This window comes from Pseudorca crassidens, chromosome 3 (genome assembly GCF_039906515.1).
Source record: "Pseudorca crassidens isolate mPseCra1 chromosome 3, mPseCra1.hap1, whole genome shotgun sequence".
NCBI classification, from domain to species: domain Eukaryota; kingdom Metazoa; phylum Chordata; class Mammalia; order Artiodactyla; family Delphinidae; genus Pseudorca; species Pseudorca crassidens.
This window is the reverse complement of record NC_090298.1, coordinates 78,293,809-78,311,826: the sequence shown is the minus strand read 5'-3', so window position 1 is coordinate 78,311,826 and position 18,018 is coordinate 78,293,809. Positions and strand designations below refer to the sequence as shown.

Here is an 18,018-nt window from a genome sequence, read left to right as displayed (position 1 = left end):
TCATTTGACAATATTGATTCTTCCAATCCAAGAACATGGTATACCTTTCCATCTGTTTGTGTCATCTTTGATTTCTTCCATCAGCATCTTATACTTTTCTGCATACAGGCCTTTTGCCTCCTTAGGTAGGTTTATTCCTAGGTATTTTATTCTTTTTTGATGCAGTGGTAAATGGGAGTGTTTCCTTAATTTCTCTTTATGATCTTTCATTGTTAATGTATAGAAATGCAACAGATTTCTGTGTATTAATTTTGTATCCTGCAACTTTACCAAATTCATTGATGAGCTCTAGTAGTTTTCTAGTAATGTCTTCAGGATTTTCTATGTATAGTGTCATGTCATCTGCAAGCAGTGATAGTTTTACTTCTTCTTTTCCAATTTGGATTCCCTTTATTTCTTTTTCTTCTTTGATTGCCATGGCTAGGACTTCCAAAATTATGTCAAATAGAAGTGGTGAGAGTGAACATTCTTGTCTTGTTCCTGATCTTAGAGGAAATGCTTTTGGCTTTTCACTGTTGAATATGATGTTAACTGTGGGTTTATCATATATGGCCTTTATTATGCTGAGTTAGGTTCCCTCTATGCCCACTTTCTGGAGAGTTTTTTTTTATCATAAATTGGTGTTGAATTTTGTCAAAAGCTTTTTCTGCATCTATTGAGAGGATCATATAGTTTTTATTCTTCAGTCTGTTGATGTGGTTTACCACACTGATTGATTTGCGGAGATTGCAAAATCCTTGCATCCCTGGGATAAATCCCACTTGATCATGGTGTATGATCCTTTCCATGTATTGTTGGATTCGATTTGCTAGCATTTTGTTGAGGAATTTTGCATCTATGTTCATCAGTAATATTGGCCTATAATTTTCTCTTTTTTTGGTAGTATCTTTGTCTGGTTTTGGTATTAGGGTGATGGTAGCCTCATAGAATGAGTTTGGGAGTGTTCCTTCCTCTGTGATTTTTTGGAATAGTTTCAGAAGGATAGGTGTTAACTCTTCTCTAAATATTTGTTAGAACTCGCCTGTGAAGCCATCTGGTCCTGGACTTTTTTTTTTTTTTAAATTAAGCATATTCTATTTTATTTGCCATATTTAGGTCACAATTTCCTTTTATACAATATATGTAGATTTTTCGTTTTTTTTTGAGCACCATTACAGACTCATGGATTTTCACAGATGCAACTCATTTCAATTAGCCATAATTATCTTTTTTTTTTTTGAAAGTTCAAATTGAGGTAAGTTAACCAGGACTAACTTTAAGTTGGCTCCATTGTCCTTTCAACATTGCAGTGACTATTGAAAAACATCCTTGCTTTCCTTTTTTTTTTTTAAATTTTATTTATTTATTTATTTTTGGCTGTGTTGGGTCTTTGTTTCTGTGTGTGGGCTTTCTTTAGTTGCGGTGAGCATGGGCCTCTCACTGTCGTGGCCTCTCTTGTCGCGGAGCACAATCTCCAGACGCGCAGGCTCAGTAGTTGTGGCTCATGGGCCTAGTTGCTCTGCGGCATGTGGGATCTTCCCAGACCAGGGCTCGAACCCGTGTCCCCTGCATTGGCAGGCAGATTCTCAACCACTGCACTACCAGGAAAGCCCTGGTCCTGGACTTTTGTTTGTTGGGAGTTTTTAAATCACAGTTTCAATTTCAGTACTTGTGATCAGTATGTTCATATTTTCTAGTTCTTCCTGGTTCAGACTTGGGATATTGTACCTTTCTCAGAATTTGTCCATTTCTTCTAGGTTTTCCATTTTAGCATATAGTTGCTTGTAGTAGTCTCTTATGATCCTTCGTATTTCTGTGGTGTCCACTGTAAATTCTCCTTTTTCATTTCTAATTTTATTGCTTGAGCCCTCTCCTCTTTTGTTTTTTCTTGATGTGTCTGGCTAAAGGTTTATCAATTTTGTTTATCTTTTCAAAGAATCAGTTTTTAGTTTCATTGATCTTTTCTATGGTTTTCTTTGTCTCTATTTCATTTATTTCTGCTCTGACCTTTATGATTTCTTTCCTTCTACTAACTTTGGGTTTTGTTTGTTCTTCTTTCTCCAGGTGCTTTAGGTGTAAGGTTAGGTTGTTTATTTGATATTTTTCTTGATAAGAAAAAGTTTATAGCAATACAATAAGATTGTATTGCTATAAACTTCCCTCTTAGAACTGCTTTTGCTGCTTCCCTTAGGTTTTGGATCCTTGTGCTTTCATTTCCATTTGTCTCTAGGTACTTTTTGATTTGCTCTTGGATTTCTTCACTGATCCATTGATTGTTTAGTAACATATTGTTTAGCTTCCACGTGTTTGTGTTTTTTACAGTTTTTTTCTTGTAATTGATTTCTAATCTCACAGTGTGGTTGGAAAAGACGCTTGATGTGATTTCAGTTTTCTTAAATTTACTGAGGCTCACTTTGTGGCCCAGCATGTGATCAATCCTGGAAAATGTTCCATGTGCAATTGAGAAGAATGTGTATTCTGCTGCTTTTGGATGGAATGTGCAGTTGCTGTGGCAGAGGGAGCTATAAACAACATCAAACCTAAATACCAGGTTTCCTGAACCAAGATTTGCTTTAATGTCAGATTAACAATATCTGGTAAGCTCCAACATCTCAAATAACTTAACAGCAGGCATAGGTCTGGATTTTAAAGAAATTGACATGATTCATTTAGATGTATTTGTGGGATTGCTTTGAAACAACAGAGCCTTACTGATTGTGATATTTTACATTTTTAATGGAATTCATGGATTTCTCTTGTGTATCATAGATAATTTTTATATAACTAAGTAATGATTTTCCAGTAGATAAATTGGCAACAAACAAAAACATATAATTCTCGGAAGAGGAAATAAAAAGTAAAAACATCTAATTAACATATGTTCAGTGTAGTGTTCAATCTCATAGTAATGAAAGAAATGCAAATTTTAAAAACATGCATTATGGTGATTTACCTCCTAGTTGAAATGAGCAAAGGGAAAAGCCATAGGAATATAGAACGTGGGCTGAAGAGTAGTGAGGGGGACCTCCTGCTTACTGAGGAGGGACAGAAGAGGGGTGTGGTCCTTGGGTTCCATCAGGTTGTGAGAACCGGGGGCATGCTCAGGTTTCCCTCTGTGGCAGGAGTAGGTCAAATAGATGTCTGAGGAGGGGGGAAATGGGAAACAAGTCATCAGTCCTCAAGTCACCCAGAAAGTTCTTCAGGACCTAGCAGTCCTAGGCAGTCTGACAGCAGTTTTGGTCACTCTCATTGTTCCTACAGAAGCTGGCATCCATCACTCCCTCTCTAGTGCTCTGTCATAGCGGCGACTCAGGACTCTTTCTGAAGCTTGACAAACTGGCTGAATCAAGAAAGGAATTCGTTGCTTCTCTTGACTGGAAGGTCCAAGGGTAGGGCTTGCTCAGGACAGCTGGGGCTGACAGCCTCAATGGGGTTATTTTCTCTGTCTGTTTCTCTCTGTCAATTCTACTTTACTTTGAATTGGCTTCACTTTAGAGCAAGCTGTCTCCACGTGGTGGGCCCTGCCTTGTAGGTCACTCACCATCTCAAATCCTTATAGAAAAATGGAACTAGAAGCCACCTACACAAGTGCACTCTGAGGGTCCAATGAGATAGAGTATATGTAAATGCTTTCAAACCACAATGTTTCAGAGGTTTATTTGTTCTTATGGGGTCAGTGGCCTGCTTTGAAGCAGTGTTTCTTTTAACTTGGCATCTATACCTTCTTCCTTGTTTCTGATGTTCAATAAAATGGTATAGATTTTGTTGAGTAGGCCTGGCTTGCAGTTTGGCATGTAGGAAAAAAAAGTATCATCCTCTTTATCAAGAATGAAGGACATTGCTATTCTTTTTTTTTTTTTTTTTTTTTCTTTTTTAAGGTGGTGTTTAAAAAAATTAAGTTCTGGGGCCATAGGCGCCTGTGGAGGTGCCTCAGGGACCCACAGTGTGTGGGTGGGGGAGGTGTGGGAATGGGGTTGAGAGACAGCTGGCAGGGACTAAATGGGTGGGTTTGTCAGAACAGCCCTGGTTTGTCTGTTTTCTACATCATGATTCTGGGTAAGATTTTACATCAAGAAGAAGAGTGGTGATATAGTTAAAATGGCAGCAACTTTGGCGGCAAAAGAGAAGAAATGAGCCAAATGCTGACATCAATTGACAAAAGCTAATGAAGACAGAACTGATGCAATTACTTAAAGCAAAACTGAACACCACTTGATCAAAATCTGGAATCCAATCTGAAAAAAAAGAAATTGATTAGTAATAAGCCAAGGTTGTACCCATCACAATGGCGAAAGCCTGAGGTCGACTCCCTCCTCCTCCCACCTTCCATCTGAGACTAAGGACACTGAGAAGCTTTTGAAATGCATAGGCCCAACTGACCCTCTTACACTGTGTGGAGGACAGTATTAGTGTTTACCAACCTCTCCCTGCATTTGCAGAAGACCCTGTAGCTAGTTCTGGGCAATGAAATGTGAGTGGAAGGGATGCGTATTATTCAGCGCTGAGGTGGGAAAAGCCCATGATTCTCTGGGCTTCCTCTTCCTTGCCATGGTATGAAGAAGGCCAAAAGCTTCAGATGGAGGCACCTACAAGATGACGATCCTCTGTCACACTGAGCCCTGATGGGCTGTGCAGGGCAGAGGACCCTGCCTACAGACAATGGCTGTGTACCATGAGTGAGAAATAAAGCTTTGTGTCCTTAAACTACTGATGTCTTAGTTACAGCAGCGTAAGCGAATGTCCACTAGGAGGAAATGTGGAGGCTCCAGGAAGGTTTTTCAGTGTGGGAAATTCCTAGAGGCTGCCTGGAAGAGAGCAAAGCTAGAAGTGCCAGGTGAAGTTGGGGGCTAGGTGAGGAGGGAGAGGAAGTAAATAACAGCTAGCTGAGGAAGCTGTGTGAGTCAGTGGAAAAAACATGCACTTTGGAGTCAGACTGACCCCCCCAGGGCTCACATTTAGGTTTCACTTCTTATTTTCTCTTCGAGCAAGTAAACAGCCTCTCTTACTTTTCTCATTTATGAAGCATAATACCTACATTACATGACTGCTGAAAGATTAAATTATACATACATATACACACAAACGCACATGACTAGCATCTAGCACAGTATCTAACAGTTGGTAAGTAATCCATAAACCAGGATGCCCTTTCTGTCTGCTTCCCTCTAGTACCATTTCTAAGCTTGGTAGCTGCTAAGTTTTGATATCACAGACTCTACAAGTGGGACTCCTTCAAGTTTAAAGTCCTCACTCCAAGGCCTGCATCCCACAGATCCCTGCTAGAGCTTTGAAACTACAAGGGAATACTGCCAAATCCTGTCTTTAATTGCTTTATTTGTAGTGCCCTTGGACTCTGAAGAGGGACTCTTGGCCATTGTAAATGAGTCTAAAGTCTGGGCGAGTCTGGCTCCCGTCTGTCTTCCCAGGTATCTGTAAAGGCATTCCCCTCTTCCTGCCTTCTCACTTGTCACTTATAGCAGCCTCCAGCCTGTTTGGTGCCTTCACTTGCATCCTGACCATCAAGAAATATTTTTAAAAGAAACTAAACCTATTAGAAACTGAAGGGAAAGCATCATATCCCAAAATATAAATACGAAAACAAAGAAATGCATGAGTTTACTGGACAGGAAGCTCTCACTGACACCCAGAGGCCTTGGAGGCTATAGCTGTCCACTGACACCGCTGCAAACATGCAGAGATTTCAAACGCAGAAACTACCTGATCCCAAAGTTGGTTTCTTGTTGAATTTTAGTGAAAAATCTTCCCTTGGTTCCACTCTGGTTGGGCTTGGGGACAGGGTGTTAATTGTATGTTACAAAATATCCTTGACTGGAGAGAATATGCAGAACAAAATATTATGTTTTTCAAAAGGAGGCATAAGACTGAGGGGGAAAAAGCTGAGAAATACTGTTCTAGCGACTTGGAAACCCAGGTTCTCAAAGGCAAGGCAGCAGAGAAAGAAGTGAGAGGAGAAAGCCCGAGTATAGTGAGGAAAAATCCCAGAGGGGCCGGGGCAGCCTTTCGTGAGTGTGAATATTTGAGTTTTCTTGGCTTGTTACCTCATTTACCCTGAACTGTTTAAAGATGGGCTTTCTGAGACATTTCATCCAGTCTGAATGTTTTAAGGGGAGCAAAGGTCATTTGATTTGAAAAAGCAGGGAGGGAGAGTTTTTAATGTGGGGAGCAGCAAACCCTTGGGGTCCAAGGGCCCCTTGGTATTGGTGGGGCAGTTCCGGGCCTCTGTTTCCCTTTCTTCCTCTTCGGTGTCTCCAGCCGAACCCCTCTACCGGTGAAAGCCCGGACAGTTCAGCATTTTGCAGAAACCAAGAACTGCTCTGGGTTCCTGTTTCATTCTGAGGCGGGCCCGAGGGCTCTCAGCCCATTTGCGGAGGTGAGATGATGGACACCCCTTGCGTCCAAGGGGCTTTGAGCTGGCTCAGGCTGGGATAGAGGGGAGCTCCGGTCCACCGAAGAGCCCTCTAAGAGCCCCGGCCCAATTCTTAAGCCCCAAACCTCCGCTGCACCAAAGGCTAATCAATGAAAAACCAAACCAAACCAAAACTCCAGAGACACACGCAGGGGAAATGTTCTGCATTCCTAAAGGGCTGCTCCGCCCCGCCTGGGCCCCCGGCAGTGCAACCCTGCGGCTTCCCTTGCTGCCGCACTGTTTTGTGAACTCCTGTTTTGGGAACAGCGATGTCTGCTCGTCCCCACTTCCGGGCTTTCCCTTCCCCAGCTACCGCCTCGGCCTGGGGCGCCCCTGCGCCTGCCGAGGCTCGACCCCGCGCTTCTGCGTGCAGCTCCGGCTCCACTTTCACTTTCGGTCCCGGGGCGGCCAAGGCAGGCAGCAGCGGTGTGGTCCCCGAGCCCCAGGTACAGCGCTACCGTCCCCAGTGCGCCCCGCGGGGAGGGGGCTGCGTGGTTGGGGAAGGACGGGGCCCAGGCATCCCCCCTATGCTGGGGAGGCCTGGGGTCCAGGGCGCGGGGAGGAAGAGAACCAGGGGGCTGCGAAGTGGGGCTGGGGGGAGTCGTGGGGCTGGGGATCATGTCCGTGGGGAGGGCGGCGGGGTTGGCGCGGGCCCAGTCCTGCTCGCGTCCTTGTCCCTCTTTTCCACTGGGAGATGGACAAGGGCGCAGGGCTGGTGCGTCCGCTCCAAGCGCTCCCCGGGCTGTGCCACTTCCCGGCCGGCAAGTGGGAGCCTCCTTCTGCGCTCCTCCTGGAGGCTGGGTTCCTGCCCGCCCCGTCCACCGGACTGCCGAGTAGGGCCAAGTGAACTGGTGGGTGGATTGTGGGGTTAGGCCGAGGAGGGCGCCTTGCAGATAATAGTCAGAGAAACGTACGTGGCTTTGGTTACTTGCAGGCGCGGGGGTGTTCTGGGAACAAGAGTTAAGTGTCCTCAAGATCAGTTCTCTCCCTTCGTCTCCTGTACTTGTTGCTAGTAGTTGTCTGTCCTCCCTTCTCTTTGGCTCAGCCTGGGTTTATCGAGTTAAAACACTACTGTTTGAGCAAATGAAAATTCCCCCTCTGGGTGTCTTACACGCCTGGTGGGCCTGCAAGTTAATTTCATGAGGAAGGAGACGTGCAGACACTTCCTTACCTTTTTCATGGAGGGTCTTTGTGAGGCCAGGTTCAGAAAGAAATGCTCTGTTTTCTACTGAATCCCCAGAGTATTTGCTCTCAATTCGGGATGTGGTCGACAACTTAAAAAAAAAAAAACCCAAAACTTAAAAAAATTGGCCAGGGTTGTCTCTTTTTCCACGGAGTTGGAATTGTACTGATATGTAGCACATTTTCAGGTGGGCCTAAATAGATAAATTCTAATATGTTAGAAAATTGAACTGATTAAACATTTTTATTATTTACCAGCAGTGACAAGCTGTTATCAATGCTTGTTAATTTCATCGTTCAGACCATTTTGGAAGAAGGTCCATGACCTCTTGGTGATGGATTTCACATTCCATAGTGTCCCAATGAAGGGAAGTATGAGATAGCCCAGGACCAGTTGCCCCTGACTTCCTGTGTAAGTGGGAAAAGTCAGAATCACCAAAGGCAGTAAGGTTCCTAAAGCATCTTGAACTCTTTCTGGCTGTGAAGTAAAGTTAGGTACTCTGTTACTGCTGCACTTTTATCCACAACATTGTGAAAGAAGCTTTAGTAAGATCAGATGCCAAAGGAAGATACTTTTGAAAACTTTAAAGGGGTACAGTCAAGTACAGGAAATTCCTTTAAAACCCTTATCTGTGTGCCCTCAATCTGTGTATATTTAACTGCCTTCTTGATAAATCCCCCTGGATATCTCATAGACAGCACAAATTAAACATATTAAAAAATGAACCCTTCATTCCCTCTTCTCCCTTTTCAATCTCTTCCACCTCTGGCCTTCTCCATTTCAATAAAGGGCACCTGTGACTACCCAGAAGTTCACTGTAGAAATCTGAGCCATCCTGATACATCCTGTCCTTTCCCTCACTCCCTACTACTAATCCATCCTAAATATAGATGTTGAATCCATCCATCTCTCTGTCTCCACCCCGCCCCCCCCCCCAATTCTTTCTGTTGACACCATCCGAGTATGAACCACTCTCTTATTTTGTCTACACTACTTTCTAAGTGGTCTCTTGGCCTTCACTCTTACTTCTTTCCAGTCTTCCACTCTCCACACAGCAACAAGGGTGATTTTCTTTAGGTGTGAACTGGATCCTAGCTAGATCTCCTAGCTCAAATCCCTGTGGTTTCTCATTGCCCTTAGGATAGGATCCAAAATCCTTAAGATGCCTAGACGGTGTGTGGTGGTCTGGCCCCTGCCCACCTCTCCAGGCGCATCTTCCTGCCACATGCTGGGCTTCAGCTTCACTGATTTTATAAATAACTAGCACTCTCTACTGCCCCTGAGCTTGCAAGTATGTGTGCTGTTCCCTCTTGGCAAAACTCTCTCTCCCTCTTTCCTCAGCTGACGTGAATTTGTCCTTTAAATCTCAGCTAAACATCTCAGAGAGCCCCCAGTGTACATCAGTCCACCCTGTTACTCTCTTTCAGTATGTGTGTTGCTTTTTTCTTCATAGCTAATCATGGTTGGTAACTATCTATGTTTGTATTTGTGTAAACTTGTTAAAAGTCACCCCACCCCCACTATATGCTCTTCGAGGTCAGGGACCTGTGCTGTCTTGCACTGCCCCGCAAAACTCTCGCACATAATACACCCTCAATACATATCTGTGGAATGAGTAATTGAACATATTTTAACTTAATTTTCACAACAATCCTGTGAGAGAGGTGTTATCTCGTTTTACACACGAAGAAAATGGAACCAGGGTTCAACAACCTGCCCAAGGTCATAGTAGGTGTCAGAGCAAGAACTCAAAGCCAGATTTTCTTTTCTGACTGTAAACCTAATATATATATTGTGGATATAGCGATAATTACATATGTATGTATGAATTCCAACATTTATGCTGTCTATATCACGTGTTCCACTTTGGTTTCCTGGCCCTGCATCCTCTCTGAGACACAGCCATTATCTCTTTGGTTTCCTCCTATCTTGGACCCAACACTGCAAGGCCTTTGCTATGAGGTGCCACCGCCAACCCCTTCAGCAGCCCGTGGGCCTTGCTGTCAGCTCAGAACCAGTTGGAATTTTTAGATCTCTTCTTGGGCTGTTGGAGAACCCTTGAGGACTCCCAGAGCCCTTGCATGCCTGAACCTGCCACCTTCCCTGTGCTCTCTGCCATCTTGGGGCGCAGGCCACACCCACTAAGCTACTGTCATCAGAAGTTCCAAATGGAAGCACCACGCAAGTTCTTTTTACCTCTGGCCCCTCAACGTCAAGGGAGATCCATCATTCTGCCCTGGGATTCTGCCTGAGGAGGTAGGGGCAGGAACTCTTTACTATTTTGGTGTTTCAACTTTATTCTTCTCTTCCAAATCACTCCAGTCCTCCATGGCTGGAAGCATCCTTTAGTTGGTTCCTAGACAACAACAACAACAAAACCGAAGAAACACAAAAACAGAAACCCCTGTTCTTCCTGTTCACATTTCTTTTCTGTCTCATTTGGGTGGTGCCTTTTGAGCTGGGATTATGGTGTCTCCATTGTTGACTGTCTCTACGGTGCTTGCATCCCTTCTGTTTATTTAGCCTGCAGATCTACTCTGTGGGGAAGCGAGAGGTCAGTACTTGTAGCTGTGTGCTTCGGAAGGGAGCAGAATGGAGAGTGAAGGGTGGGGATAGCACATCAGTCATTCCCCTGAAGTCGTGTTCCCCACATAGAGATCAAGGGATAAGACCATGGCTTGGCAAGGATTATCTAGGAGGTTCCTCAATCTCGCTCTTCAATAGAATTTCGGGGAAGTTTAAAAAAAATTATGATGCCCTGACCTAGGGATCCAGGCATCGGTCATTATTATTATTTTTTGTTTTGTTATTTTTGCAGTACGCGGGCCTCTCACTGTTGTGGCCTCTCCCGTTGTGGAGCACAGGCTCCGGACGCACAGGCTCAGCGGCCACAGCTCACGGGCCCAGCCGTTCCGCGGCATGTGGGATCCTCCCGGACCGGGGCACGAACCCGTGTCCCCCGCATTGGCAGGCGAACTCTCAACCACTGCGCCACCAGGGAAGCCCCAGTCATTATTTTAAGAGCTTCCTAGATGACATTAATATGCAGCCAAAGTTGAGAACCACTAACATAGAGGAAGAATCCAGTGTACCACCATCATTTCAATAACCTGAGCTCACCTGACAGAAGCCGCTCCTGGCCAACTGCTATTAGAGAGGCAGCTTTGTCTAAGAGAGAGAAAAATGTATGCTTGGTTCTCTGGGCATGGATTGCCAACTCCCTCAAAATTCGCATTTCTTTTATGTCCCATGGCCTTAATGAAGTGCAAAATATGGTCTGCATCATGCCTCCTGGTGTGCTTTGAGTGTAACCTTAGAGTCACCCCCCTCCTTGCCTTGTGAATAATTATTCTCCAGCAAGTTCTCCTGGGGTTTGCTTCTGTCCACATGGATTGCCCGAACAGCCCTGTCCTTTCTCCTTTTGTGCTGTAGCTACTGCTCTGGCTTGCTCCACCTGCAGTGCCTCTGATGCCCTCCCTTCACTTCCAAATCCGACCCCTCCTTCCAGACCACTCCCAATGCTGCTCTTGCATAAAGGCATCTCAGCATCACTCTGCAGCCAAAGTCACTCTCTCCCTTTGGAAATACCATTCCATTCTCCCTCAGCACTCTTTTCTTCTTCTTCCTTTTTTTTTTTGGCCACACTATGCGGCATGTGGGATCTTAGTTCCCTGACCAGGGATCAAACCCATGCTCCCTGCAGTGGAAATGTGGAGTCTTAACCACTGGACTGCCAGGGAAGTCCCTATTATTATTTTTAAAGCACTCCACACTTTGTTGTGTTTTACTCTTTGTGTATATATGTTTTCTGCCCTTCCAGATTTTGAAGTCTTTGATTATGGGATTTGTGTCTTGTATCTTCTTATATCCCACACGGTACTCAGCACACATCCTTGTAGGTAGCAGGCATGCAACACTTATTTGTTGGATAGAGTGTAAGAGAGAAACCAGGGGATTGTCACACACTATCATGAAAAGTCACTCTAAAGTCTTCCCTGGCTAAATAGATACTAAATCAGGTTTTGGCAGGACAGTTTGACAAAGATGCCAGTGTTATGAAGGCTTACTGTTACAAATACTTGCCTTTCCCCCCACACTTAGTACTGAGCATGTATGTTTCCTTCCTATACTTCCTGTGTTTTAAGAACTCTCTGCGTTGTAAGCTTAGTGGGAAGCAAGGCCTGTCTCCCGTTGAGGAAGCTGTAAGCCCAGATTCTTGCTCTCTCCACCTCCCAGCCTGGTAGCGTGGACACCTCGCTTCTGCTGAAACAACAGAATGTTGCAGGGGCAGTGGAGACCTCACTCTGCTGGTGGCTGCAGGGGTGTCCGAATCTAATCTCTAGGCAGTAGGGTGGCTTCTTCTCAGAGTCTAATCTCTAGGCAGTAGGGTGGCTCCTTCTAAGGTCCAGTGTGGGTCGGGGGTGGTCACCTGATCAGGTGTTTCTCTGATGTGGTTCTGGCCGCCCATTTTTGCCTGTTTTATGAGCCTGGTTTCCCAAATGACCTGGCAACCCTGTGACCCATTTAGTGAGCTACTCGGGATCCTCAGCCAGAGCTTGTTCTTTCAACAGAGAACCCTGACTGGTCAGAGTTAATTTAAACTTTGAATGCCAGATGATGCCTTACAGTAGGTGTTAATGATTGTTGCTGACCATAAACTTCTTTCTTCTTATGAATCATTAACACAGGGAAGGTAATTTTACTTTCAGGAAAAGACCTAGTACTTTTGAAAGTTTGTATCTGTATCTGTTCATTCTGGATGGATACATTCTGAGATTATGCTGTCTTGATAATATTTTAGTGACTCTTTTTTTTTCTTTTACACATTTGTGCCACTAGGCAGTTCAAGCAAGATGATACCTCTGTCCGTCAAACGGCCCCTTGTGACTGTGTCCCTTCTGCTTTCATCACTGTTGATGCTCTTAACTGTGGCAACTCCATCCTGGTGTCAGAGCAGTGAAACAACACCTCCAAAGGCTAGTAACAGGGCACCATTTCCTTGGAATAAAATGCGACTTCCTGAGCACATCATCCCACTTCATTACGATCTCATGATTCACGCCAACCTCACCACGCTGACTTTCGGGGGAACCACGGAAATAGAAATCACAGCCAGCAAGCCCACCAGTACCATCATCCTGCATAGTCACCACCTGCAAATATCTAAGGCCGCCCTGAGGAAGGGAGCTGGTGAGAGGCAGTCTGAAGAGCCGCTGAGAGTCCTGGAATACCCGCCTCAGGAGCAAATCGCACTCCTGGCTCCTGAGCCCCTGGTGGTTGGGCTCCCGTACACCATTGTCATTGACTATGCTGGCAATCTTTCTGAGAGTTTCTATGGATTTTATAAAAGCACCTACAGAACCAAGGAAGGGGAAGTGAGGTATTTTTTCGTCTCTCTCTCTCTTTTTTTTTAAAGGTTCAAGTGCTACCCACACGAAATTTATTACTTCAGGTGGATTGTCTTTTAAAATTCCCTTGATTGTTGAATTCTTTCTTTGGTTTTGTTTTGCATCTCTTTGTAGATTTAAAAATGGCTTATAGTTTTTTCCCTGTTTTGGGGGATCTCCTTTTTCATCTGTTTTAACCAGTTTTCTTTCCTCCAGCTCTATCAGAGGGAATACCTATTTGTTTATTTAATTAGATTTCTGGCATATAATAAATATTTTAAATTCTCTTGGCCTATGTACTAGTTTCCAAGGGTTGCTTTAACAAAGCACGTAAACTGGGTGGCATAAAACGATAGAAGTTTTTTCTCTCACAGTTCTGGAGGCTGGAAGTCCAAAATCAGGGTGTCAGGAGGCCTATGCTCTAAGTCTCTGAGCCCCTCTTTGCCTCTTGCTAGCTTGTGGTGCCGTCAGTCTTTGACATTCCTTGGCTTTGCAGCTACATCAGTCCAGTCTCTGCCTGCCTGTCACATGGCCATTCTCCAAATTTCCCTCTTCTTATAAGGACACCGATTCTGTTGGATTAGGGCTCAACCTGATGGCCTCATCTGAACTTGATTACATCTGTAAAGACCCTATTTCTATATAAAGTTACACAGATATTAGGTAATAAGACTTCAATGTATCTTTTTAGGGGACACAATTCAACCCATACAAACAATTAGAGGAAATATTAAGATTTTTGTCTCAGTTAAAACTTTTTTAGGGATCCTCTCCTGCCTTGCTTTAGTTGTGTTTTTGTTTGTTTGTTTGTTTTTTGTTTTGTTTTGTTTTGCGGTACGCGGGCCTCGCACTGCTGTGGCCTCTCCCGCTGCGGAGCACAGGCTCCGGACGCGCAGGCCCGGCGGCCATGGCCCACGGGCCCAGCCTCTCCGCGGCACGTGGGATCCTCCCGGACCGGGGCACAAACCCGCGTCCCCTGCATCGGCAGGCGGACTCTCAACCACTGCACCACCAGGGAAGCCCTAGTTCTGTTTTTAATAAGATATTTTGGGAGATTTTATACTAAATTTTAAAATCAAATTTCATTTGTTAGTAGATTATACTAACTTACTTTCAGATTTCATATTATTTTTTTGAGGTAAAAAAAGTCAGATACTACCAAAAAGATTTTTTTCAAAAGTAAAATGTACCCTCATTATAGCCTCTAGAGATAACTACTGCTTCTATTCCAGGGGAATAGCCTTTAGACTCTTTTCTGGATATGCGTACACATTATTTTATGTAAATGGAGCCATGCTATATTTTCTGTTTCACGAGGGAGTTTTTTAATATGTTGAGGAGATGTATTTTACACGGATGACTATCCCTATACGTCATTTTAACGACTTTATTAAAATATATGTTTGTGTGTTGGTTTATTTAACTAATCCCTGATGGATGGAAATTAGGTTGTTTCCAACTTTTTGGCCATCAGCAATAATTTGACAAGCATCTTCGTACATCATTTCTTCAGAATAAATGCCTAGAAGTAAAATTGCTAGGTCAAAGGGTCCATAAACTTTTGATATCCCTTGCCATATTCCTCACTAATACTGTGTATTGGCAATCCTCTTAAAGCCAAAACGCCAATGGATTTTTCCCTTTAATTTATTACATCGATCATTAAGGAAGCTGTGCAGCTTCGGATGTGTTTACTGACTATTTGTAGGTTCTTCTTTTGTGAGTTGCTGATTTATGACCTCTGCCTGCTATTCTACTTGGTTGCTGGGTATAATTCTTACATATTTTTTAAGAGCTCATTATCTGTTCAGGTTATTAACCTTTTGTCAAATACCTTTCAATCAATTTTCCCTGTTTTCTTTTGCTTGTCTTTTAGTTAATGATAGCTTTGGTCATATAAAAAATTTTTAATAGTGAGATTCATCAAGATTATGATAACTTTAGGAATTAAAAAATGATCACACACCTAACTGATAGTCCCTGGTGCTTCATGGTATATTTTTATTTCCCTTGTCGTAATTTTAGGATACTTGCATCAACACATTTTGAACCGACTGCGGCCAGAATGGCCTTTCCCTGCTTTGATGAACCTGCTTTCAAAGCGAGTTTTTCAATCAAGATCAGAAGGGAACCAAGACACCTCGCCATCTCCAACATGCCACTGGTGAGTCTAAACTCCTGTGTGTCTACTCACAAGACAAGTCCATTGATTCACTGTGATTTGTATTACCTCACTGACAGTTAACATTCAGGTTGCCTGTTCTGTTTGTTTTATTGCCTACAGATAGCTAACTTTTCTATTTCATTTCCAACCTATGCTTTTGGTTCAAGTAACAATTTATTTATAGTCAAAGAAAAAAATTGTCCCTAAAAACATGCCAAATTTAGGTAAGAGTGACATTGCAGGTGCGGTGTTGATGGGAGGGAAACTTTATAGACAATTCAGGTCAGGTTAACTGAGAGTGCCCTTCACAAAGCACTTTCACTTTTATTTTCTCATATGCTCTTTTAAAAGGATTTTAAAGGGAATGCTTTGTTGAATAAGGCCATGTTTCTATGATATAGTCATTCTCTATAATTTCTATATACTATATTACTAATAATATTAGCTATGCAATTTGTAACTATGGCACAAAGTTGGTCAGATGGAAAAAGAAAAAAACAGTAATATTTTAAGATTATTATGGTAGTAAAGGTAAGTAATGATAGCTAGCTCAGTTCCCAGTTTCAAAGCAGATGTGGACAGTTTTCCCTCTGATTCTTATTTCTTTATTTTTATTATTTTTTCTTTTCCATTATGGTTTATTATAGGATATTGAATATAGTTTCCTGTGCTATACAATAGGACCTTGCTGTTTATCTCTTCTATATGTAATAGTTTGCATCTGCTAGTCCAAAACCCCTCTGATTTTTAAAAGTAGTGAGGAGAAGATGACCTCGCCAAATGAATAACATTACTTAGTAAGTGCCGTTATCCTATGGTTCTGGTAGCACTGGGAAAACATAAGCTGAGCTGTCATTCTACACCCGATGCGTACCAACTCCAGAAGCACACACACCCTTTGATCAGAGAAGCTCACTGTGGGTGAGACTCAGGGTGGAATAGGCTTTGCCCAGAGTCCAGAAGGGTATCACGCCTCATCCCTGTGCTGACTCGGGAGGCATTAGCTTCACAGGAAGGGACTCACAGAGCCACAAGCCAACCTCTAGTACAGTATTTCTCAACCTTTAGAACTCTATATTGCTCACTGAGTCCCTTAAGGATCCCTTAAAAGGGAGTCTGCCATTCCCTCCTAGAAGGCTGTATAAAAAGCAGACTTTTGTGAATCCTTACCAGCCAAGAACTTTTGTCTCTCTCCCCACCGCATTTGTATATAGCAAGATAAGAAACAGTTGTGCCATTTTCCTAATATAAATTTGAGATAGAGAAAATCCTTTTTCAAATTATAGTTCCCTCCCCAAATATTATGGTATTGCTCCCTGGGATGGGAGTGAGTTCTCTAATTAGAGAATTACAGCTTAAGGAGAAAAAAGGAACAGGGGTGGTTTGGAAATGAGGGACAGACTGACCCACTAAACAAGATTGGTGGAGATTTTGTAGGCTTGCAGGGGGAAGGCAAGAGCCCCAAGGCTCCCCAAAGATGCTGGAGTCTAAATCCATGGACGTCCGGGACCCACTTGTTGAGGATCAGAAAATCTAATGTAATCTTGCTCTTGAACAAGAAAGCTCTTCCCTTGGCAGAAATTTAACAGGGTGGCCTGCACTCTAGATGCAGACTTGGGGTTGAGGGGAAGAACAGTGGGGTCTCAAAGGATCTTTTTGGAGGCTAGAAAAGCAGATACACCTTTGGAACACTGAAGTGTTTGGGGCAGGAGTTAATCACATCTAAATTTCTATTCTCGACATTGTGCTAATAATTAAAACAATGTCAAGAATAGAAATTACTGTTAGGGGTAGGTTGAAGCCATTTTATAAAGAAAGGTAATTTCGGGTCCTTCAAGAGTAAACCTAGGTTGGCTATCAGAGTTAGGGTTTGAATGACCAAAGGGTGACCAGCAGGCACCATAGCTTGTGGCTGGTGGGTACTAAAAAGAAGGATGAGGTGGGGCTTCCATGGTGGTGCAGTGGTTAAGAATCCGCCTACCAGTGCAGGGGACACGGGTTCAAGCCCTGGTCTGGGAAGATCCCACATGCTGCGGAGCAACTAAGCCTTTGCACCACAACTACTGAGCCTGTGCTCTAGAGCCCGTGAGCCACAACTGCTGAAGCCCGCATGCCACAGCTACTGAAGCCTGCACACCTAGAGCCTGTGCCGTGCAACAAGAGAAGCCACCGCAATGAGAAGCCCGCGCACCGCAACGAAGAGTAGCCCCTGCTCGGCGCAACTAGAGAAAGTCCGTGCACAGCGACAAAGACCCAATGCAGCCATAAATAAATAAATAAATAAATTTTAAAAAAAGAAGAAGAAGAAGAAGGATAAGGGGGCAGAGAAATAGAGGTAGAAATAAGATTACAGGAACAATGCATGTGTTAACATGGAACTTCTCAGATTCGTTCTGGATGGTCTTCTCTCCAGGGTCCTGCCCAGTGCTTTCTGTTGGCTGAGGCATTAGACTTTCTTCTCTGGAAGCCGACATCTTAGACTGTACCTTTATCACCCCAACCCTACTCTGCCAGGCTGCTCCCTGATTGCATTGAAAAACTGATTCCAGTGAAGCAAATCAGAGTTTGGAGGAGGCTTTGCAGGGTCAGGCCCAGGCATGGGTTACTTTCAACTGTTTAGGAAAGCAGAAGCTCTTTTTAGGTGGTCCTCGGTGACCCCTATTAGACTCTGCATTTCCAGATCATTCTCATACCTTGTATTTAAGTGAGCTACATCTTGGCGAAGCCAGCAATCTCAGTTTTGCTTTGTCCCACCCATGTTATCAATCCTCATGTGCCAAATATGAGTGAGTTTGTGATCATCTGGATTATTTAAAAGAAATTAAGTGGTGATGGTTGTATAACTGAATATAATAAAAACCACTGAATTGTATACTTT

General features: G+C 43.6%; 1 protein-coding gene across 4 annotated transcripts in view; it reads left to right on the top strand.

Annotated features, from left to right (window-relative positions):
• Positions 1 to 6,558: 6,558 nt before the first annotated feature.
• Positions 6,559 to 18,018, top strand: part of ERAP1 (endoplasmic reticulum aminopeptidase 1) — a 32,566-nt gene continuing 21,106 nt past the window's right edge. Inside the window, exons 1-4 of one of the 4 annotated variants that reach the window (XM_067731288.1) lie at positions 6,559 to 6,852; positions 10,408 to 10,560; positions 12,429 to 12,969; positions 15,002 to 15,140. In XM_067731288.1, coding sequence (XP_067587389.1) covers positions 6,564 to 6,852; positions 10,408 to 10,560; positions 12,429 to 12,969; positions 15,002 to 15,140 — 1,122 coding nt within the window. In that variant the 5' untranslated portion in view covers positions 6,559 to 6,563. Of the gene's footprint in view, positions 6,853 to 7,232; positions 7,258 to 9,820; positions 9,846 to 10,407; positions 10,561 to 12,428; positions 12,970 to 15,001; positions 15,141 to 18,018 lie in introns of those variants that run through there. The other 3 variants (XM_067731289.1, XM_067731290.1, XM_067731292.1) reach the window with 3 other exon arrangements.